Source organism: Protopterus annectens, chromosome 4.part0 (assembly GCF_019279795.1).
Source record: "Protopterus annectens isolate FY-2018-M chromosome 4.part0, PAN1.0, whole genome shotgun sequence".
NCBI classification, from domain to species: domain Eukaryota; kingdom Metazoa; phylum Chordata; order Ceratodontiformes; family Protopteridae; genus Protopterus; species Protopterus annectens.
Window position 1 is genome coordinate 1,077,875,231 of NC_056733.1, and position 24,119 is coordinate 1,077,899,349.

Genomic DNA, 24,119 nt, shown 5'->3' on the forward strand with positions numbered 1-24,119 from the left:
GCAGAGCAGCCAGAAGCTGCAGGTGTCATTGGAAAGGAGGAAGTGCTGCAATGGAACAAGCAGGAAAACGAAACACAGAGCAGGAAGAAGCTGCAGATGTCATTATGAATGAGGAGAAAGATCTGTCAGCTGAGCATTTTTATAGTAGTGTCACAAGAGCATATAGTAGTGTCACAAGAGCAGAGTGCTTGGGCAACTGTTGTAGGCATAACATTGACAGCTTTCCATTTCTAAATCAAGGAGGTTGACATTGCAGGCATTTGTGCACCAACACATTTTAGAAATTAATCTTATTTACAATTCATCTTAAAAATTGAAGCCAGTCTGCTGATCCTCTGTGAGAGTTTTTAATAGGAAAAAAGTGAGCAGCCATGCCCAATTCTGTGGTATAGAATGATAAAGTCTTGACTTTGACTTAAGTATTGGCTCAGGTGAACTGGGCAGAGAGGGGCAAGAGTGAGAGACCAATGCTAGCTTGCCCGGACAGGTGGAGGTAGTTCTGCTCACCCATTTGACACTGTATGCCTCTAAAAACAGCCAACTGTAGGGATGTAAAGTTGGCACTGTAAAACTAGTGAAGATAGCCTTCATTAGTGCATGAGCTAGCACACATGCACATAAAGGAAGAGGTTGTACACTCCCCTGCAGTGACACTAGTGCACAAGTCAGTCACATGGAGTGCGACTGTGGCTTAAAGAAATGGCCTGGCCATTGAAATTAATGACAACTTTGGACTTAGCCTAGTGGTGGCAGCAGCAGGGGTCGAGGGAGGAGGATTAATGGAGGTGAGATCTCCCTCTCGGGTCCTGTGAGCTGCTTATGCAGATGGTCTATTGGTGGATGGGATGGGAACTCAGAAGGTTGATGGTCCTTGGATAGTGGCGGCACAAAACAACCTTCATGCCTTCCTGGATAACATTTCCTTCCACTGGCTGTCACCCAAACTGGTGACCAACAGGAAACAAATGGGCTCAGACTCATAGGAGGGGGCTAATATTCAAAGGTAGAATAGCAAAGAGCATCTAGGAAAAATAACTGAAGAACCCTGGACTACATGTGCAAATTCTAATGATTGTTTGAAGACACAGAAAAAAAAACAAAGATCTTACTAAGAAAATTGTTTGTATGTTACAGGAAAATTGGTAATGGCCTAAGTAATTCACATGAAATACATTCTGAACCGCAAAAGACAGAGCAGACTCGGTGTGTAAATGGAGTGGAATATGTATATTTTATTTTCTATGTTTTATTAAGTTATCTAATTTGCAAAATCAAGTATTTATGCAAGGTAACAGCTATGTGATCTACTATCTTTGTCAAATGAATCAATGACATCTCTGTAAAGAAATGGGTAATTGGAAAGTGCACTGCAAAAACATCCGAGATCGCAAATGTGATCAAAAGTTAAACAAGAAAGAGGTGAGGAAGAAGCTGTGTACAACATGTAGGAAAGATTACTGCTGGTTGGACAATGTAGGATGGAATAAGCCAGTGCAACATGCAGAAATCTCAACAGCAAATTCAGTTACAAATCAGCAGCAAAATGAGGACATACAAAACAAACGCCACAGGATAATGTAGAGAAAACTTTTATAGGAGTGTGTGTGTGTGTGGGGGGGGGGGGGGGGTAATGTTGGCAGAAGAATAAAAAAATGTAATGGAGGATAATTCTGAGGCAGGAAAGAGGTTTGTTGGAGTACCTGATGGTACCAGTGAGGAACATGAAGTGCAGGGGATGGAAGAGAGGAGCAAGACTAAAAACCTACTGGTGCACAAACGATTAAGGAAAAAGGAATGAGCCACTTTAAAATCTCCTTTATGGTAGAAGAGAAACATAGAAGGAAATTCTTCTCTTTTAATGCAAGCAATATAAAAAGCATCTATTGCAGAATGGGATGCAAGAATGCCAAGTGTTTCATAAAAACTGAAAGGGTGTGATCTTCAGTCAAGGAAGAGTATATTCAGGTGTGAGCGTTTTCTAAGGAGTTATACCAGGTTTACAAGAGACAAAAGTATACTGATAAAACTAGAATGCACTGTGTGCGCATTCTTCTTCTTCTTTAAGGATCAGAAAAGAAAAGGAATTATCGTCTACTGTACCTTACTGATGGGTAGCACAGTGGCCCATTGAAGAGTATTATTGTAGTAGGTGAACTGGTAACTAAATTTTTTTAGGTATGCATTCAGTGTGTGTGAGAGAGATACAGAAGAAAGGCCTGGAAAACTATTTCAATCCCTCCTTACCTTGTAAACTTTGTGGATAGTGACATCTGTAAATGGGGTTGCTGTAGGAGTTGGATGCAACTTGACAATGGGTGGGGGGGTACAGAAGGATGCTGTATTAAGTCCTAAACTTAGAATGGAATTATATTGGTCAAGACTTATTTTGTGTTTAACTGGGGGTGCTTTGGGTGGAGGATTTTAATTGTGACTAAGGAAAATCTGAACAGGAACGTAAGCAAGAAACAAGGTATGCATGTCTGTTTAGGTAAATACATTTTAGGAACTGGGACGAGATTTATTATGAGAAAAGCAGACATTTAAGATCATCATCAGTACAGAAAAGTGTTTGGACTTTTTTTTACAGGGGTATATAAGTAGCATGCAGGAAACTATTTTAGCAGGCCATAAGGCTATTTAGTAGTTTCAGAAGGGAAGGGGAAAGAAAAAATAGGATTAATAATGTAAATAGAGAAATATTAGATTAAGATGGAACAATAGGAATATAAAAATCAGTTGAAGAAGGTCATCCAAAGTTTAAATATTCTTATAAGAACTTGGCATTATGAGAGGTGGTACTGAAAAAGAAGATGGTCGTATGAGATATTGATAAGTATAGGATAGGAAATGCAGAAGATTATAAAGAACTTGGGTGAGGATTTAGAGCAGAAGAGATTATTATAAATCCACTTCATTCGCAATTGGAAAAATTAGCTGAGGATGGAAGAAAGGAGGCAAAATGCATTGTATATAGCAAGAAAGAAGTTTTCTCTTGTTAACAGCTGTAGTAACGAAAGATGAAAACCTTATGAAAGGGCTTACAGATGAAATGGACCTGACAAAGATATAGGTACTAAGGTAAAAGTCATTTATGCTTATTTAATTTTAAGGTGGGAGGATGAACTGAGGAGAGAGAGAGATGAACAGAATGGGTGTACAGCTGATGGGAGGAAAATATGTGTATTTTATAGACGAATATTTCTATAAGAAAAGGTTAAAAGGTAATTGAGGAAAGGAAGCACTTTAGGGTAGGACGGGTTAAGTTTTGTGTTTCAGAAGAATGTTGCAGTCTAACAAATAGAAGGGTTAAAAGTAATTTTTTAAAGAATGGCATGGGTTAAGGAAAAGAGTTTGGTTTTACATGGTTAGGTAGTGAAGTTTCTTTGAAAAACAGGGAAGAGGAATGACATAAAATTGGAGACCTATGTATTTAAACAATGATAACTAAAAGAGCTTTGCCAAGGTAATTCAGCTCTGTGGTAGTAATGCAGTACATACATGGATATAGAAAAGCAGTATGAAGTAGGTACGAGAAGAGATAAGGCAATGTGGTGATTACCCAAGGAATTTCATGGTGACATACAGAGAGGGATTGCTGCAGGAGTTGTGCTAAGTTCACTCAGTCAGTTAATTTGTTAACATTAGCAGGAGGGCTTGGGGGTAGTATGGGTCAGGAGAAAGGTCCGTCAAGTTCAGTAGTGAAGAGTATACATTTTCTGATAGGAAAATATAAGCAAACCGTGCAAATGAATAAATATATTAAGCAAGATTGTTTTGTCACGTCATTGTTATTTGGCCTGTGCATAAACATACTGGTTCTAGACATAAAATGGGAAGGATAACACCAGGGCCTAAATAGAAGGATTGGTTATAGTTGTACTGTAGTGTCTCATATGCAGGATATATAATCTTTAATATTGCAGGTACGAAAAAACAAGATAGGTAGTACAGACATTAGTGAACTGTAAGTCTGAATTATTTATAAATGAGAAAAAAAAAGTACATTGGAGGGAATGCTAGCTGACAGGTGGAGGACTCTTTCTTTGAATAAAACTGAGATACTGGGTATTTCATCTGGATGGGATAGGAAAGAAGTCAAAGGCAGAAGTATGCTAGATACAGTGAAGGAGACTGTGGAATTATGGCAGATGTCTTCCTCATTTTGCAGCAAAGGTTTATTTGAACAATGTAGCATCTGTTACAGGATCATGGGCTCATAGTATCATAGGAGGTTACTAGGCTAACAGCAATAGAACCATTTTAAGCCTAGCCATTCATGCCTTAGTTTTGCCAGTTATCAATGCCCACGGACTAGAAGTGCTTTAGTATATGCCTGTGCTATGGGGAATATACAAAATTCACCTGTCCGTAAGGGCCACAAGTGACAAGCCAGGAGTAAATTTATGATTTCCCATTCTTTGATCCAAATTGCATTTGAATAGGCTTAGGGAAGGGTTCTGTTTCATGTGAATGAGGAGTCTGCTCCAGATCAGGGATAATCTCTGAGACAAATGCCTGTCCCTCCAGCATGTTTTGTTTATGTCATAAATGAGGTTTAGACTGGGTAATTTTTGTGCTGTTTGTTTTGTGAATCTGTAGCAGATCTATCAGGGCTGGATCAGAGAATGCCTTGTAAGTTAGGCATAGATCGCCCCTCAGTGGTCTGTAGGAGACCGGGTACAGGGACAGAGCTTTGAGGTGGTTGACATAGGAATTATTATATGCACACTGCATTCTTTTAGTGAGGAACCTCTGCGGCCACTCCTGTATTGTACTTGATTATTGATCTAATGAGGGTTGACTATAGTGGGACTATGATATCCTTAGATCTGAATGCCATGCCCTTACTTATAAGTTGCACTACATAGAAGGGTTTTCTTACTACCAGGGATACACGGTGACCAGTTACGTTTATCATCAACCTGAGTTCCCAAGTCCCATATGACTGCGTCTACTCTTAGGGTATGTTATCAAGGTTGTAATTTGCAAGGGAAGTCATCTTCCCGAAAAGTATAATTATGCATTTTTTGCACTGAGTTTTATGCCATGGTTCTGGCAGCAGTTATTTGTCTGTATCAGAACCTCCTGGAGGATATCTACATCTTTGGGGATTCAGTGATTGCACCCAGCTTGCAGTCATCAGCAAATTTGGTCAGCAAAAGGCCTTCTACATTTGCCTTGACTTCAGAGAAGTATATTCCAAACAGGAGAGATCCCAGTACCAAGCCCTGTGGGACACCACTAGTAACAGGCCTCTTGGTGGAGGTGGATTTTCCCACCCTGATTTCATGTGTCCTATCTGTGAGCCATTTGGCTATTCATTGGGTGACATAGGGATATATGCCTAAATTTGCAAGTTTGGCTATAATAACCGAGTAAGGCATTGTAGATAGGTATATTGGTTGTGCCACCCTTTTCCAAAGTTTTGTTTCATGTAAAGCCTTTTTCTTGGCAGTGTGTGCTTCCACTGATAAAGTCTCGAGTTTATAGGCTTTGGAGCCTCATATCTATGTCTTGTGCTCAACAGAGACACATCTTCAAGTGGTAATTCAGCATTTAGCCTCTGTATCCCTTCCCCTGAAAGGTTAAATCTTACAGCTGTTGTACTGTGTGAATGTGCACAGACAGGTAAGGTTCTGCTTGCCCATGTTGACTCTATTGTACAGAGAATGATTGTAAGTTCATTTGTTTTCAGTCTCTCTAAAGACAGAGATCAGAATGATGCTAAGAAACTTTTCTTAAAGTGGTTAGCAACCTACATTCATTTCTGCCATGACAAGAATAGCAAACCTTTGCCTTTGTGACAGAAGGCACTGCTAGGAGTTATTTTTTCTTCTGGAGCTCTTTTTAGATTGTCAGTTTTTTTTACATTTGTGCTGAGTCTGTGTGATTTGTAACACCCATGGCTTCAGTGAATGATAGTTTGGAGACTCTGCTCAGAATATCCTGGGATATGGTAATAGTTAACAGAAATTTGGCTTGGATTATTCTGACTCATTCTCTGTTGTCCCCAGGGTGTGGTTACTGCATGCATATCTGTCTTGCCAGTGTGTCAGAAAGTAACATGCTGTAGTTATACGAGGCACTTTGTATATCGCTGATCCTTGAATCTACATTCTTGCAGTATAAGAAATCCCTCTGCTCTTCCCCAATTTGAGTTGGACTGTGGTGAGCATGTCCGCAGATGAAAGTAGGCAGTTCATTGAGAATTATGTTTATCGTGTTTGTACAAACACCGATGTTTGTAAAGGTATTCACAGACTACAGAAAAAAAGTAATTTTGTGCGTTGGGTAGAGCCCAACCACTTCCTTCCTAAACAGAATGCAGTATCCCTGCAGCACAGCTTTATAGTCACTTTGTATGGGTATATTCTCATGGCAGTAACAATGTTCAGACTGCTTTTAAATGAGAAGGGCTGCTTTCATAGTTGACTGAGGGTCATCAGAGGGTTTTCATAGTTGGTAAGGATGTCCCATAAGGTTTAGCTGTTAGGATTCTTGGTTTTCATTCAGGCTGCCCAAGTTCAACTCCAGGAATGGGCCACTCTTGGGTGGGTTTGGTATAATGGTTTAAGTCTTCAACTTATAAACACAGGGTCCAAGGTTTGATTCTGACCTGCGGTTATTGGCTAGACTTAAAATGGCCCTTCAGGGCAGTTAGCCTGGTATTCAACTCTGAACCTATTTCGTTCAGTACACTGTTTGGTGTTGCCTTTAAGGTTGTGTACATAACTGAAAAATGCCTTATGCTTATCCTTAGCCTGGAGGCTATTTTTGCCTCAAAACTGCCTTTGAGTTGCTTCTTGAGACTGATGAAGGATTTGTTTGTTTTTTTTTTAATCTCTTGGGCATAGCCCTCACTATTTATAGACAGAATTTAGTTTTTTTGTTGTACATCCTATTTATACTGGGGGTCTACCAAGGTGGCTTGTTTTTAGAGTTTGTCTTAAGTTTATTTTGGTTTGGTACTGCTGTTTTTCTGCAGTTATTTAAAAGCTTGTACTTGTTTTTTGTAAACACTTCTGTATAGGCCACCATATTCTCTGTGTGTTTTTTTTTTTTTTGAGGAGGAGCTTGAAATTTAGCAATGCATTCACTTAATAGGAGGTAGTTAGCTTTGGAAACATTCTTAAAGCTTCTGGGCTTTGCTGAGAGTTCAGTCTTTGCATTTATTTCAAGGGTGACCACTTTGTGATCTGATCTGATCAATGACAACATTACACAATGGGGGGAGTGCAACATTCCCTCATATTTGCGAGTACCAGATCCAGGTTTTTTTACCCCTAGTAGGTGTGTAAACTAGGACAAAATCCAGGAATCTTTGATCTTACATGTTAATGGTTGTATCTGTATCCCAGTTTATGGTGGGATAGTTGAAGTCACCCATAAATATTGTGTTGGGCCAAATTGTGAGTGACTCCAGTACATTAAAGTGCATGGTATAGTTATCCCGGGTCATAGATGGGAACCTATAGCTAGCAAGGATATGCTAATGGACTTTATATAAGGTTAGTTGGACAAAGAGTAGCTCAAGCATGTCATATTGGTTGACCAATCTTGAACTTTTTATGTAAATTGATACACCTCCACCTCTTCTCCCTTTTTGTGCAGTAACTGCTCTAAATGTGTACAGGCCATTATAGCCTTGTACTGCCTGGATGCCTTCTGCAATTGCTTAACAGATGTTTATAACACACCTAGAAAGTCAGAGGTTGAAACTGTGTGGATGTTTTGTTTCTGTAACCAGTGATTCTAGATTAAACACAATGAAAATTAATATTTTATACAGACATGAATATAAGGGTTATACTTAGGGCACCCTGTTGTTTTTTTTTTATATTCTTTGTCTTGTTTCTAATATGAAAAGTTATTATTACAAGGGTCATACAAACTACTGAAAGAGAAATATATAACAAAAAAGGGGAAGTAGGAATAATAAGGTAATTAATAGGATATAACAAATGTTCTTGGGAAACGAGGGATACCTGGGAAAACTGAAAGATGGAAACTGTATTTATAAACATGAATATTTATCAAGGAAGACTGGTTATGAAATAGGTTTACACACATTATGTGGGACCTGAATGGGGGATTTTTGGAAAACATATTATGACAGGAATAAAAAAAGAGATAAGGATTAAAAAGGCTTTAACGTGAAAGTATTTATAAGACTTTTTGGGAGATTTGTCTATTAAAAAGGAAGAAAACACTTAAAAGGCAAATGACCTACAAATGCAAAGATGAAAAATTATGTTTGGTAGAAGGATGCCCAAGGAGAAAAAACACAGCCTTATAATTTAATACTATAACAATAATTCAGGTATTTGGAAGCTTTTGAAAAAAAATAGAAGCAGAAAGCTTGTTCAATGTAAATGAATAAAGATTATATGGGCAGACTGCATGTTAAAGTGGAGCAAGGCTGTGCTTTGTATATAATGGTAGATTTGGATCAGAAATTGTTGGTCAGATCTGCATCATTTTATAAGATGGGTTATGAGGAAATGTGTGAAGAAAGTATGAGTTATTAAGACAACTTGATAGATTGGAAGGCATTTTTTTCTTAAAATATGGGTGGGGATAATGTTTAATAAAGACAAGACTGTACAAGCTGTTTTAGTTTGTTTAAAATGTTCACCTTTGCATTAACAGTTAAATCTATAGTAAATAAAGAGCACTATGCTGTTATGTCTATAGGCATTTGTTATTAAGATGCAGTGTCATTAGCATCCACATAAATTAATATCAGCTCGGGCAGATGGGACATTGTCTTAGTATTATCTGAAGGATGACAGCTCTGATATGTAGACACCCCACATGTTGCACTGCAGTGACTGGGATGCAGCAAAAATGCATGCACTTGGTCTAGGGATAGAATCCACCACCTTCTGATCATCTCATCATCAGAGATGAATACACTGACTGGTGAGCATCTGGCACTAAGTAAATAATCTTAAGCTGCTAATATCTGGTAGTATTATTACACTCAGCATCTGCTCAAGATCTTCATTCAGACAGGGAGAATATAAAGTGCTTTTAATGGGCACACTGGTTTCCCTTGCAAGCACAATTACAAAATGACAAGTCTTTTTAGCAGTTTCATTAGATGTCAGGTTGTGGAAAACTCACAAAATAAAGATTTATATTGAGCCATCAAATGGCTTTAAGTTGAATACCATTTGGTTGAAAAAAAAAAAAAAAACACTTGTGGCAATTAGAAAAAAAGTCTGTTTTTTTGCAGATGGAAATCCAGCATGAACCCTCCTGCCATTGTAGGGGAGAGCCCCCCCTATATATATATATATATATATATATATATATATATATATATATATATATATATATATATATATACTTATATCTAAACTCTGAAGTTGCACAAAAACGGGCAAAACTACAACTTCAGAGATCATCAAAAGTTGTTTTCAGACAGTATACCTCGAGAGAATGACATTCCATTTAAAGCCATTTAATAAACTGACATGTTTTCCAAATAATACAGTTAATTGTCATCCAACTACTCATTTTCAATATCGGATTTATCCTATTCTGAGACACAGGAAACTGGAGTCTGTTCAGGCAAACACCAGGCATAAGGCAAGAGCTAGTCCTGATGAGGACAAAAACCATATGCATACACACCACAAAGGCAGTTTGAGCATTGTTACTTCACTTACCTGCATTTCTTTGGGAGTGGCAGCAAACAGGTTATTCCAACAAATACCCAAATGTACACAGTAAGGACATGCAAATCCATACAGGAGACACCCAGCTAGGAACTAAATCAGAAAACCAAACACTGTGCCATCCTATTCCTAGTCATCTCCATTAAAAAACTCATGTACACCATTAATCAGGAAGTATAACCTCATATCAACCATTCATTAGGCATTAAATGTCTAGCAACCATTTGGAGAGTTGAAACACAAACTGCAGACTACATCCAGATGTAAAGTTCTGCACAATATTCCTGTACTAGCAATATATTTTGGTTTGAAATATTTAGGCTGGCAATGAGAAAGAGATGGGGAATCAATGTACATATTTCAGAACTACTCTAGTCAGCAGGTATTTTCCATAGCTGAACAGCTGATACAATCTGTGATCCAAAGTCTGGTAGGAGGCTAAGGCATCTGTCATACTGATTGTTTTTGTTTCAGAGAGTCAAATAATGACATCACTCCCCGTTTTACACTTGAACTTCTGTGCTTCTGTACAGAGTGTCCTGAATGAGATGAGGGATCCACAGAGGTTGTTCTCTTCAGTTTAGAACCCATTTTTGAGTGGGACGATTTTGTCTTGACAGAAGGGGCTTTTGCAACCAGACATTTCTGGTACTGAACCTGGAAAGGAAACAAAGATAACTGCATGGAAAAGTAGAAAAAGAGACAATATAAAGTGCAGGTAAAATATTCATATATTTAGAAAATGGTGTCCAGCTATCATTTTATTACAAAGTATTAAAATAAGTATATAGAGCAGGGGTCAGTTGCAATGGTGATGCAGTACTTTATAAACAAAGAGCTTTAATACTTGGCATGTGACATTTCAGTAACCAATCTTTGCAGTGTCACAACATTGCAGTAACTGTATTATGATTTAATTACTTCAGTCAGTAACTAACTTTAATACCATTAGAACCAATTAATAGTCATGACCCATGATAAGAATACGAGACTGATATTTGCTCTTGGTTGGTCACATGTTCATTTTTGAAAGGTTAGACGGACCTTGCTGATGACACGTCTTATCTCCAGTGAGATTACACCAATCAATACACTTAAACTATTAAATTAAACTGCTTACCCAGCTCATATTATTATAGTATATACTGATATCCTTATGTACTTATTTGTAATTATTTGTGTTTCATATTATACTTAATGAGTAAATAGATTTCAATGCACATGTATTTAGCAATACTGTAATTATTTGAGCTAACCCATTATACAATTACTCTACTACAAACATTTTCAGCTTCTGTTTCTTATCAGGGCATGGCAGTTATATACGCCCGATCTTTTTTGTTTTATACTATATTCATATGTTCTTTCTTTTTCAAATGTGTACACAGGAAATTCATCCAGAATAGTTAGGAATCTAACCTGGTTTTCAGGGGACATAGAGAGGGTCCTATAACAAGCTATGATTTGACAGTTGATCCTATTTAGTGTCATTGGTATCTCAGTAAGTTTTGTTTGTTGGTCTTTTGGAATCTGCCTCAAAATAATGTGGTCTCGAATCAACATGGATACACCACCACAGTTTTCATTTGGGTCTAAAGAAATAGCAGGCATAAAACTCTGGTATAGAGGGAGTGCTTTCTGAGTACTTAAATCAAGTTTCAGCATCAATACACACGTGAATGTTCTCCAGATAGGAGAGAGCCTCAAGGTCTCACTATTTAGACTTCTGGCATTGAGCAGAGCCACCTTGGTGTGTGCTTGTGCTTCATCCATTTTGCTGCTTAGGTTGGGGGTCCATTAGAAGCATCTTGCCTAAAAAAATACTTATAAGAGCAGCAAGGGCTTTTACAAGTATACTGAAGCCTTGGACTGTGAGGTTCAATCCTTTTCTGGCAAAGCAGTTTCAATTCTCAAGCATCTCATCCCAGATTGACACATACTGGACCCCCCCCTCCTTCCAGAGTTGACACATACTGGACCTCTCCCCCTAGAGTAACACCAGCTGTTTAGCTAACTGTTAACGCCAATCATTTTTTCTTTGTACTTTGGCAACATTCTTGGTGCATTTACTATTCTACCTCCCCTCAAGTACATTTAACATTCTACCTCCCCTCAAGTACATTTAACATTCTACCTCCCCTCAAGTACATTTAACATTCTACACTTAATATTCTGCTTCCATCCAGCCCTACTTCTCTCATCATTTGTCTAGCTGTCCCACGCCTGCCTTATCCCTCTGCAGAGTCCCTCACCACCATCTATTTTGGTAATCCACTACAAAAGTCCACTACCCTCTCTATGGGATGGCTCTTACTTTCTGTTGGTTGGGCTTCCCAGCCTTCCTATTAAGGATGGTCATTTCACATCATGTCCCACTGTTTATTCTTGTCTGTACTGAGAACAGCTCCACCCCTGTTATTCTTTCCTTGGTCACTCACCGGATTGTTGCAGCATGTATATTTGACTTATGTAACAGCAACTGTACAACTTTTATTTAATCACTATGTAACTATGACCAGACGTATAAATAAAATGCACTGGAAGGATAATTTACTATCCAATATGTACCCCATCACGAGAATAAACTAGCATTGTATGTTAAGCAAGATGACACCCTTGCATCCTTCATATCAAACCTTGATGACTGGATGGGTACCTGCAACTTCATCCCTGGACTGACCTCCTTTGCCTTTCAAAAGATGGGAGGCTACAACATGAGAGAGCACATTGGCAATGTACAAGTGGTCTTAAAGACTGGCTTGCCTTATTGTTCCTATGAACCTCCTTCTTCAGTAGCGTATCTTATATGAAGAAAAAACATCCACAATGCTTTCATCGCAATACCATGTTAAGAGCTGCTTTTTCACTATGGTACACAGTTCTTTCATTCCATTTAAACACTACTAGTTAACTACATGGCGTTCTATACCACTAGTATTGTAGCCAATTGACCCCATACCTCTAAACACCTGCAGCCAGCTACATGTTATGGATGTCTCTCTTTACTTCATTTTTATTGTATTACTGGACTACATGTAATTCTTCACTGTATTCAGTTATTTCAATTAAATACACTTCTGACATATTTCTAAAAGTAAAGAACAGCATGCATTTGATTCATAATATAATTATATCTGTCAATTTATCAGTTGTGCATATTTGACTTCTATGGATGATGTTTCACACTAGTTCTCCTGCTGACTACAACAGAAGTGACTATAATGTACTCAGACATTGAACATGTACCCTCTTATATACTCTCCTTATAGTTTTTCTGTAGATTCCTTCCAGCACATTAAGCCCTGTCTCCTTATATGGCTTCCAGAACATACACAATAAAATGTCTGATGATGATGGTTTTCACTGTTTAAAGGTTAAAAGCTGCCTATCTGAATGTTTTAAACATACTCCTGAAATTTATAAAAGTGTAAAGAACACATGAGAAACCCAGAATGCAGTGTTAGTGATTTTGATGTAAAGCACTTACTTTCGTAGGTGAATGAAGTGAATGAAGTGATGTTAAGTGTAGAAAAAGGAGGTTTATAAAATTTGTTTACTGGCCAGACATCGCAAAAGATGTGAAAGTAAAATACAAGATATGTGAGCAGTGTCAAAAGGTTGTCAAGGCAAGAGACAAAGTTAAGGCTGTTTTGGTGCCTTTGCCTATCATTGAGGAACCATTTCATAGGGTAGTTCATAGGTTCATAGGTTCATAGGTTTATACTAGGCTATCTGCCCGAGGGCATTTATAAGCCTAGCCCATAGTTTTTTGTGGCTTACGCCACCCCTTAGTTTGGAGAAACTATGCCCATTATTTAGCTGTGCCTCTGTCGAGCAGTGACACTGAGGTAACCCCTGGGGTGTATCTGCGATCTCCCATCCATTGGTCAAGATTCCTCTTGAACAAGGCCAGTGAGGTGCTCTGCCTCACATAAACCGGGATTTTGTTCCACAGCATAGGGAGTCTTTGAGTGATGAATCTATCCCTCCAGCACGTCCTATTAATAACCGTGTCGAGGTTTAAGTCACCCGCCCTTGTGGCTCTGAGGGATCTAGATTTTTGAGATGAAGCATATTCATCAAATCTGGGTTTGACATGGCCTTGTATGTCAGGCATAGGTCACCTCTGAGCAAGCGACGCAACTGAATATAACTGGAGTTCTTTCAGTCGTGCAGCATAAGACAGATTTTTGAGACCCTTTATCCTTTTGGTGAGGAACTTTGTGGCCTCTCCAGCTGCTGCAAGTGTCGGGTCAGATACATTCGAATGGGGCATTGTACTCGATCATTGGTCTGATGAGTGATGAGTATAGGGAGACTATGACTTCCCTTGATCTAGATGTGAATCCCTTCATGATAAGGTGGGCAATGTAGAAGGTCTTCCTAACTACTTTAGCAATATGAGTGTCGAATGAAAGGCTACTGTCAACCTGGGTTCCCAGGTCCCTAATAACTTCTTCTGTGTTCAGGTGATTGCCACCTATATGGTAGCTAGGGGTAACCTTATTTTTCCCGAAGGGTATGACTATGCATTTCTTGGCATTTAACTTGAGGCCATGGCTCTGGCACCAGTTATCCGTTTCTGTGAGACCCTTCTGAAGGATGTCTGTGTCAGATGTGTTCTCAACTACGGCGCCCAGTTTGCAGTCATCTGCGAACTTTGTCAGCCATAACCCTCCTGTGTTTGCTTGTACTTCAGAAAAGTAGATGCCAAACAAGAGTGGGCCCAGGACTGAGCCCTGTGGGACACCACTTGTGACAGGCTTAGAGTCTGACATGGCGCCAGCAACTCTGACCCTGTGGGTTCTGTCACTCAGCCAGTTTGCAACCCATCTTGTAATGTATGGGTTTACATTTAAGTTGATGAGTTTTTCAATGATACTCGAGTGGGGTATTGTATCGAAAGCCTTCGCCAGGTCTAGGTAGGCTGTATGGACTGCCTTTCCCTCGTCAATGGCCTTGGTGACTGTTTCGAAAAAGTCAACCAAGTTTAAAAGGCATGATCTGCCTTTGACAAAGCCAAACTGGGTTGGATCCAAAGTCTGCAAATTCCCTATGTCTTTATTTATGAGATCCATTATGATCCTTTCCATGGCTTTGCAGATCAGGCTTGTCAAGCTAATGGGATGGTAATTTCCAGGGTCGGTGGAGGCACCGCCTTTGTGGAGTGGGACCACAGTCGCTGTGCGCCACTCCTGGAGTGCGATCCGGAGGTGAGACTAAGATTAAACAGCTGTCCTAACTGTGGGTTTAATTCCTCATTGAGTTCATGGAGCACACAACCGGGGACACCATCAGGTCCCATGGATGCTGTGTTCTTTGCCTTGGAGAGAGCAGTTCTCACCTGAGCGTTGGAGATGTTTGGGGGGCTACAATCATTTGGTATAGATATCTCTTCTTTAGGCGGGGAGGGTGAGAAGAAGTTTGCACTGAACCTGTCAGCCAGTATGTTGGCAATGTCTGTAGGATCAGTAATCTTCACATCATTTTGAACTAATTCTGAACATATCTGGGAGATTCCTCCTAGGTTTCTGACATGGCTAAAGAATGCTTTATGGTTGTCTTTAGAGTCCTTAGCTATTTTTTTCTCAAAATTAGCTTTGGATGATTTTATGAGAGCTCTTAGCTTTTTACTTATAGTGATCAGCGGTGTCTTACCTTTTAAGGATTTTGCTCTATCTTGTAGTAGCTTTCTCCTTTTATTGTAGAGTTTGTTTATGGCTGGGGTCCACCAGACTGGACGCTTGCCTTTGGTACAAAGAGTCTTTGTTTTGCTTGGGATTGCCTGATCCATGCAGCCAGCAGGTGTTGGTAGAAGGCATTTGTAAGTGATTCAGCGGTTTGAGTAATGTGAACCGCCGGCTCAGGGGCCTTAAAGGAGACCACACTAGTCTTTAGAAGTGTGAAGTCGGCTTTCGAGAAGTTCTTTCCTGTGGTCTTTTTCATTTCGGGTGGGGCAGGATGAGGACCTCCAGCGAGATTAGTTTGTGATCAGATCTCACCAGTGAGGGGTATACTTCTGGCGTTGAACATTGTGCTCCCATGTTCGTGATAATGAGATCAAGTATGTTCTCGCCTCTTGTGGGGATGGTGACTAGTTGTTCCATGGCATTTGAGTTTATGAATTCCAGGAACTTTTGGGCTAGAGTGTTTGGGCTTGAGTAGTGTTCCCAGTCTATATTAGGGTAGTTGAAGTCACCTAGTATGATGGTGTTCGGAGATACATTTATCCTCCAGTGTTTTCAGGAAGGCCATGTGAGGTTCCTGAGTTTGCGAGGGTGGCCTGTAACATGCTACAATTTGCAGAGCAGTCTTGCCTATGGTTAATTGCACCTGGATGGTTTCCGATGCATCGTGCGATGCCACCAATCTTGAGGTGTGGGTGTCCTTGATGAATATGGATACCTCTCCTCCTTTCTTGGTATTGTCCGGGTTTTGTGGCGAGCATGATATGAGGTAAAACCTGATAGTGCTGGGGTGCTCTCAGGAGCCTTGAACCAGGTTTCTGTCACAGAACAGACATCGATGTTCTCCATACTGAGAAGGGCCTCGAGTGCGTGCATCTTGAGGTTGAGACTTCTGGCATTGAGCAGCATTACCCTTAGTTTTTCTTTGTTTTGTTCTAGGGTGGTAGGTTTAGAATTTGAGCCTTGCCTAAAAGGCACTATGGGGTGGCAAGAGCCTTTGCCAAAATCCGAATCCCAGGGTGACAAGTGGAAGCCATCCCTTGAAGCAGCGTGGCTTGTCCAGCATGTCATCCCAGGCAGACAGACATTGGATCCCCTTTGAATGACACCAGAGTTTAAGCCAATTGTTAAAGCTGATCATCTTATCTCTGTATTGTGGCATCATTCTTGGTGAAGGTAGGATACTGCTCAAGGTCAGGGTCATACCTGCCTGGGCTACATAATCAGAGAGCTCCTCTATGTCTCTTTTCATGTAGTCCAGGGAGGTATGTCCCAGGTCGTTTACACCAGCGTGGACAATGATTGAGTCGTACTTGTACCTGCTGTTGAGAGACCTGAGTGCATGCGTTATGTGGCGGATTCTAGCACCCGACAGGCAGCTTACTGTGACCTTCTCCTTACTCAGTCTGGTGAGCGGGACGTCAGTGTGTCTGACTATGGAGTCACCAATGACTAGTGTGTCAGGCATAGTGTTTGGCCTTAAGGGCTGTGACTGCTTGACACTCTGACTGTGTGGTCTATGTGATGCAGGTGTTGTGTTCTGAGGTAGTAGTTGTTTGGGTGTCTGCTTTGGTGGCCTCTGCTGTTTTGGTAGATTTTTGATCAGAGCCTCCGAGTATGTCTTTGTATGTTTATGTGTATGATTTGAGGTTGTGATGGTATTATGTGAGACTGGGTCTATAGTGTGTGTGGTTACCTTCTCCTCCTGTCTGGTCTTGCCAGTCCTATGTTGAGAGAGCTCAGCCTCCAGTTTGGCCGAATAGTTGCATCTCTCGCATGTATTTGTGTTTTGTGGGAGGAGGAGAGGGTTGTCTGTGTACATGAGGCAATTGTAACATTGCCTCAATAATCCCAGGTTCACCAACTGAGCAGGAGAGGATATTAGCAACTGATCCCTCGACATGCTAGAAGGAATAGACAGAAAAACTTAAAAAAAGGTTTTGGGGGATGTGGGTGACCGAGAAATGGAGTTTGCTTTTTTTGGGGTACTTTCTATAACAAGAGTGCTGTATCGAGGTGATAAGTACTGTAGGAGCAAGTGCTTAGCTATACGGATAGAGAATAATCTACTTGGGAGTCAAGTAGAGATAATTTATAGTTGTAGGATACACTAAATAGAACAGTAGTACACTTTGAGGAAGGTAGTTTTAAGGGAAAATTTGAAGAGTGAACTTTAGGTAGCCCTAATAGTTTAAATCTGCTTAACCGGCACTGCCCTAGTGTGCAACGGTAGCAGCTCCGCGCTAATGCATGCTTTACAGCAGGGGGCTGGAAAGAACAGGAAATGACCCAAAATGGCCAACAAATTACAAGTTGCTGCTTCTAACCACTCCTCTGAGGACAAACAAGCAGCTCAGTACTCCCCACTCCCACTGGTGAGTAAAGAAACTACCTCTGGCCACACAAGAAAATGGAGGAACACAGAAACCAAATACAAAGCCCAGGGATCAGCAAAATCTGATCACTGGAACAACTAGCAAGTAAAGTTTAGGAAAGGAGAAATATTTTTTTGGGTTTTTTTTGTTTTTTTTTCAAACAGACAGGAAAAAATGCAGTAAATGCTTTGTTTTCGACTAAATTGCTATCAAAGGCTGGTACACTTGAGTGTATTAGCCTGTTAGTTACTTTTAAGCAATACTTTAGCCCACAAGTGCAATCAACAATATAAGCTCACAAACACAGGAAAATAAGTCAATAAAACAGTAATAAAGGCACAAACAGTAGTCGAAAAGCTTAAAAGATCGAAAAATGCAAACAAAAAGTTTTAAAAAAATACTTATGATCAAGAAAGTTGCTTTTTCTGCTCTCTGCTGGCTTAGGAACTCTGCAGGGGACCACGAGGAGCTATGCCTCTAGTTATACAGTTCTAGTTCTAGTTATAGAAGCTATAGGCCCTTTTAGTAGTCCAGGTACCACAGGTAAGAATTATATCTCGGTTATGGTAGAATGTCCTACTATATGTTCTGAGGCTGGAGCTCGGTTATCTGTTGAGGATGACAAGGTGACAAATCCGCTGTTAGAAATTTTCATCTGGGTAGATTTTCCATGGGAAATACTGATGCACTGTGGAGCTAACTTCATGTCTCAGTTGCAGAGTTGTTTGTGGAAGTGCTGTGAGGTAAAGCAGTTGAAAACTGCTTAGCAACATTCACAAACAAATGATTTTGTAGAGAGGTTTAACTCTGCTCAGAAAACCATGCTGAGAGCATTTGCATACAGAGCAAAGGCCCACAAATCTACAGGCTTTTCACCATTTGAAAATCATTATGGTCACAGGGTAAGGAGCCCCTAAATCTAGTTCATGATGAGTGGGAAGGTGAATGACTCTAACATGGAGTCTGTTGTGAAGTATGTGCTGAATTTCAGGATATGGAGATCATGAGGTAGTAAAGATGGAGAGAAAAGGAGATTATAATAAGTCTTCAGGTAGCTTATGTGAGTAGGAAAAAAAAGAAGGTAGAGAAAAGGTCTGCAGAGATGGAGTGGATAAGGGAAGGTAGTGGGGAAAAAACAAAATAAAGGAGAGGAGTAGGAGGTTGGAGAGAGTTGTGATGTGCGACTTAGGTTGAAAGAGAGCTGGGTGAAGTATAGTGAGTAAGTTCAGCCAGGACTGGGCTGAACATACAGTACTTATATGGTGGGTGACAAGAAGGTATAGCTGATATAGTGGGTTACAAGAGGAATCTCAGGAGGTTCTGCCAGCATATCTTCTCACTGAGGCTCAGACTCTGACCTTAGTTGATGAGGTAGTATTGCCACAGCTGCTGTATGTTATGCCATCCCAGGAAATCTGAGCGATGCTATGAGAATTTGGGGACATGTCCACTCTTAAGGCAGGATGTAGCCCACTAGTAGAGCACCATGCAGATGCACGGATCCAATGGTCAATCAAAAGGGGAAAGTTAGTTATGAAGATAAAGGAAGGTTCAGGTAGAATGCCATAGGGGTTCTGCTCTGTTACAAAGAAAAAAATGCCTTTCCAGACAAAGGACTAGGCAGCAGAGCTTAAAGTGCTCTTTTACCCACCTCCCCAAGTTTCGTAGCTTGAGAGTTTTTCAAGAAAGCAGACTTGAGGTATACAAAGACAAGAAATATAGAGAAGTGATATTATGTTATAGCAAATGTAACTATCACAGTACAAATATGACAGGCTAAGTGAAGTTTATAATTGTCTTTTCAGTAAATCACACAGAAAGCTGTATTAAGGAGAGTTAAATGTGATTATTTTTTCATGAAAGACTGTATAAAAATTCCCACTAAAGTTTGTAGCATGTAAATGTGCACTAGAGCCATTGAAACAGTGGAGCTGGCTTTTCAAATGTGCATGTATTTACAATGTATAATGTTTACTGCTTATTGAAATGCTACTTCAGGTCAAAAGAAAGCATTATTTTATTTTATTTGGACTTTCCTCAGAGGTATGTGACTATGGAGGCAGGAAAACTGATAGTCATATTGAAGCAAAACAGGAACCACTGCCTGGGATTCTTAGGTAAAGGGAGACAGATATAGATAGATAGAAAGAGTTTATTCAGCCAGTTTCTTGATCTGAAAAGTGCATGAATGTACTGTATTCCCCAATAGCTTTTGTACTGAAAGATCCATTTCCTGAGAAATTGTGCAACTGCTTTTTGGACTTTCAAGTCAGAAGTAGACAAAAAAATCAAGTTATATCTTTAGCAACTGATGGCAGGCTAAATGTCCAGATGAACTGTTATCTAGAATTTCTTATTCCATCTGTCTGTTCAAACCCAAGTATTTAGGGTTTCTTTGTGCAAGTGTAAAGCTGTTTGTATACTTAATTTTCCAAAGTACATTGCTCAATTTATTTCAAGTAAAGAATATTATTGTTAATTTTAAATGTTTGTGACTGGTGGTGTATTTATTAGCCTAAGGTTATGTGTATTAAATGGTGTAAAATCAGCTGTTAGCTTCTTTTTTTCCAAAGACTGGTCTTTTTTAGCTGCAGTTATCAAATGTACATTACAGCTAGCTTATTTTAAGACTGAACAGTAGTTGTGTTTTTGGTGCTCTAGAGTGGTCCACCTAGTGGCAGCATTACCATACAGACAGCAAAATGGGTGTTCATACTGCAGATATCATTAACCTTTCCTAGAAATATTATATACTTGTGTAAAAAGCAACTTTTTTTTTCTTTTTCTTTTCCGCTGTGCCAGCTGGTCACCAGGCTTCCCCTTTGAGTCTCAGCCCATTATTCTCCCATGCTAGAGTCATTCCAGTACAGTGTGGGGCGAGTTGTGCAGGGGACCACACCATCCTGGAAGCCATGGTGGTTGCTTGTGTTCCCACTCATATCTGATGGTACAAGCAATAGAACATTTCCATTTTTAAGCTCTACCCCCACCCATGGTGGTGATATCAGTACCTGCATCACTACAAAAACAGCCAATATCCAATTGTATGAATATCATGTTAGTTCCCATGTTCAGACAAGACGCTGTTACTGGTCCATGTTGGGTTAGCCACCACTCATGTCCTTTCCAATAATGGCTCCTGCTTTCTGTGCTCTGGTCCTCCTCCCTTATCACTGGAATGGCATAGAGCCATTTCATAAACCACTGCATCCTCCCCTTAGGATAGGAGAGTTATAGCTGCTCACTTTCCAAGTTTCAGTTTCTGTTAGTGAGGCTGTACTGGAAGGTTTGAGCTTAGTCTGATGTGTGAGAAAAGTACAGTTTTGTACCTACCATAAATGTAGATGTTCGAGGATTCCATTGCTGCAGTCCTGACTATTGGGTATAGTCCGCGTCCAGTCGGCCCGAATACCAGAGTATAAGGCTGGCGTCGGTCAGGCGCATTAGACAGACGTCAGTGCGTCAGGGTACTAATGCGCATGACCAACGTCATATCCTCAGTCTTTTCTTGCCCCAGATGTCAGAAGACCCTAAAAAGACAAGTCCCAAAAAACCTGCACCAAAAACATGTACAATATATACAACAATATATACAAAAATATAAGCATGTAAACTCACCTACACAACCACCCCTAAATACAGGGGGAAGGAGGGAGGGTAAATTGGACTGCAGCAATGGAATCCTCGAACATCTACATTTATGGTAGGTACAAAACTGTACTATGTTCTTCGTCTTCCATTGCTGCAGTCCTGACTATTGGGTAGAATCCCAAAGCAGAGGTAAGGGAGGCTGGCAAATTATAAAGTAGTAGGAGCTGACAACATGCCTTGTAAAACAGCTGTGGCAAAACCAGCCCTAGACTTAGAGTAGATAGGAAGGTGATAATGCCTAGAGAAAGTATGCACTGAACTCCAAGTAGCTGCTTCCAGAATATCCTTAGTTGCCACCCCTTAGAAATGCTGTTGAAGTGGCAGTAGCCCTAGTGGAATGAGGCCTAATCCCAGCTGGAATCTCCTTGCCATGATGGGAATAACAAAATGCAATGCAAAAGCCAATCCACCTAGAAATAGTTTGTTTTGACACAGGCTTGCCCTGAGAACTCAAAGCAAAAGAAACAAACAACTGCTGAGACTGTCTAAAATCCTTAGTCCTGCTTAAATAATAACGCAATTGCCTGTGTACATCTAAAGTGTGCAAAATCTTTTTCCCTTTATTTTGAGGATCTGCAAAAAACGTAGGCAAATGAATAGTTTGGTTTAAAGCCACACTAGAAACCACCTTAGGCATAAAAGAAGGATTAGTACGTAATGATACCCTATCCTTATGGAAAATCAAAAGGGCTCTACTGCCATAAGGGCCTGCAACTCAGACACCCTTCTTGCAGAAGTAATAGCCAACAGAAAAGCAGTCTTCCATGACAAATATTTCAATTCAGCAGTAGCTGCAGGCTCAAAAGGTTGTAGAGTAAGTTTTTCCAACACAAAATTGAGATCCCAAGCAGGTGTAGGAGCTCTACGTGGGGGTCTTATATTCTTTGCCCCTCTAAGAAACTGCTTGAACAAAGGATGCGAAAACAAAGGTGGGTCACAATCATAGTGAGCTGAAATTGCTGCAGCATGAATCTTTATGGAAGAGAAGGACAAACCTTTGTCCCATAATTCAGTAAGATATTGAAGAGCCACACTCAAATTAGGCCCAGAAATCTCCAAATTCTTTGCTGTACTCCAAAATAAAAATCTCTTCCATTTTTCTGCATACACTTTCCTTGTACTAGGTCTTCTAGCTTCCATAATCACATTTAAAACTTGTTGAGGAAGTTGAGACCTGCTGTGCTTCAACACAGAATATGCCAAGCTGTTAGATGAAGAGAGTGTAGCTTGACATTGAGCAGATGACCGTCCTTCTGAGATAACAGATGAGGAATCAGAGGTAAAGGCCATGGAGGCTTCTTTACCAGACTCCGTAGTAGAGGGTACCAGTGTTGCCGAGGCCAATCTGGAGCTATCAAAATCATCCTTGGCCTGTCTTGTCTGACCTTTAACAGTACCTTTGGAAGAAGAAGTAGAGGTGGAAAGGCATACACATGAAGGTTTTTCCAACTGAAAGACAGAGCATCCACTTTCCAAGCCGTGTGATGAAACCCCTTTGTGCAATACTTTGGCAGCTGGTGGTTTAGTGGAGAAGCGAACAGATCTATGTCTGGAGTTCCCCATGACACTGTCAGTTTCTGAAATACATGAAGATCCAGTTTCCACTCGTGGGGATCCATGATTTGTCTGCTTAACACATCCGCTAAGGAGTTCTGTGCTCCTGGCAGAAACCTTGCCTGAAGAGTTAGTTGCAGGCTTAGCATTGGCTCCCATAAAATCATTGCTTGCCTGCATAGAGGATAAGAATGTGTTCCCCCTTACTTGTTGATGTACCACATGACAGTTGTGTTGTCTGTTAGAATCAACACCTGCCCTGGAAGAAGTAACTCCTTGAAAGCCATCAATGCAAACTGGACTGCTAACATCTCTTTCATGTTGATATGTAGATGCTGTAGTCTGGCAGGCCACTTGTCTTGTATCCACTTTCCATTTAGATGAGCTCCCCAAGCAATGTCCGAGGCATCTGTCGTTAAGATCTGACTTGCCTCTGGTCGGGTCACAGAGAGTCCCTTGTTTAGGTGACATTCCTGAGCCCACCACAAGAATTCCTTTTGAAGGCAAGGTATTATTTGAATGACAGTGTCCAAATCCTGGCAGTGCTGTGTCCATACATTTTTGAGATACCATTGTAACTTCCTCATATGCAGTTTGGCATTGGGAAGCACCAGAATACAAGATGCCATGAACCCTAATGCTTGAAGGACTGTCCTTGCAGTCAGCACGGACTGATGAGATAGTTGATGGAAGTAAAGTGACAGACTCTTTTGTTTGTCCGGGGTTAAAAGGCCATCTGGGCTGCTGTATTCAGTCTCACACCCAGAAAGCACATGTCTTGAGAGGGTACTAGACTGGACTTTATTTCGTTCACAGAATACCCTAGGCATCTTAGCACTGCGATAACATATTCCAGGTGCTGTAGAAGAACTTCCCTTTCTTGAGCCAGAATCAGGCAGTCGTCCAAGTAAGGATAGATTTGAATTCCTTGAAGCCTGAAGTAAGCTATCACTGGAGCCAGAACCTTTGTGAACAATAATAGATAAGCCAAAGGGCAATGCAGAGAACTGATAATGAGAATTTCCAGTTCGAGACCTGAGATATTTCCTGCAAGTTAGCCTTATAGGCACATGAAGGTAAGCTTCTTTGAGATGTAAAGTTACCATCCAGTGATCTTTGCCCAGCAGAGGTAAAAGCTGTTGTAACGTCAACATCTTGAACTTGGGAAT

The 24,119-nt window shown here is 40.4% G+C and overlaps 1 protein-coding gene across 2 annotated transcripts in view; it reads right to left on the minus strand.

The window, feature by feature from the left end:
- Positions 1-9,450: 9,450 nt before the first annotated feature.
- APBB3 (amyloid beta precursor protein binding family B member 3) overlaps positions 9,451-24,119 on the minus strand; it is a 575,287-nt gene continuing 560,618 nt past the window's right edge. For both annotated transcript variants that reach the window (XM_044069016.1, XM_044069015.1), the window contains one exon: positions 9,451-10,340. In XM_044069016.1, the coding sequence (XP_043924951.1) occupies positions 10,134-10,340 (207 nt within the window). In that variant the 3' untranslated portion in view covers positions 9,451-10,133. The remainder of the gene's footprint in view (positions 10,341-24,119) is intronic.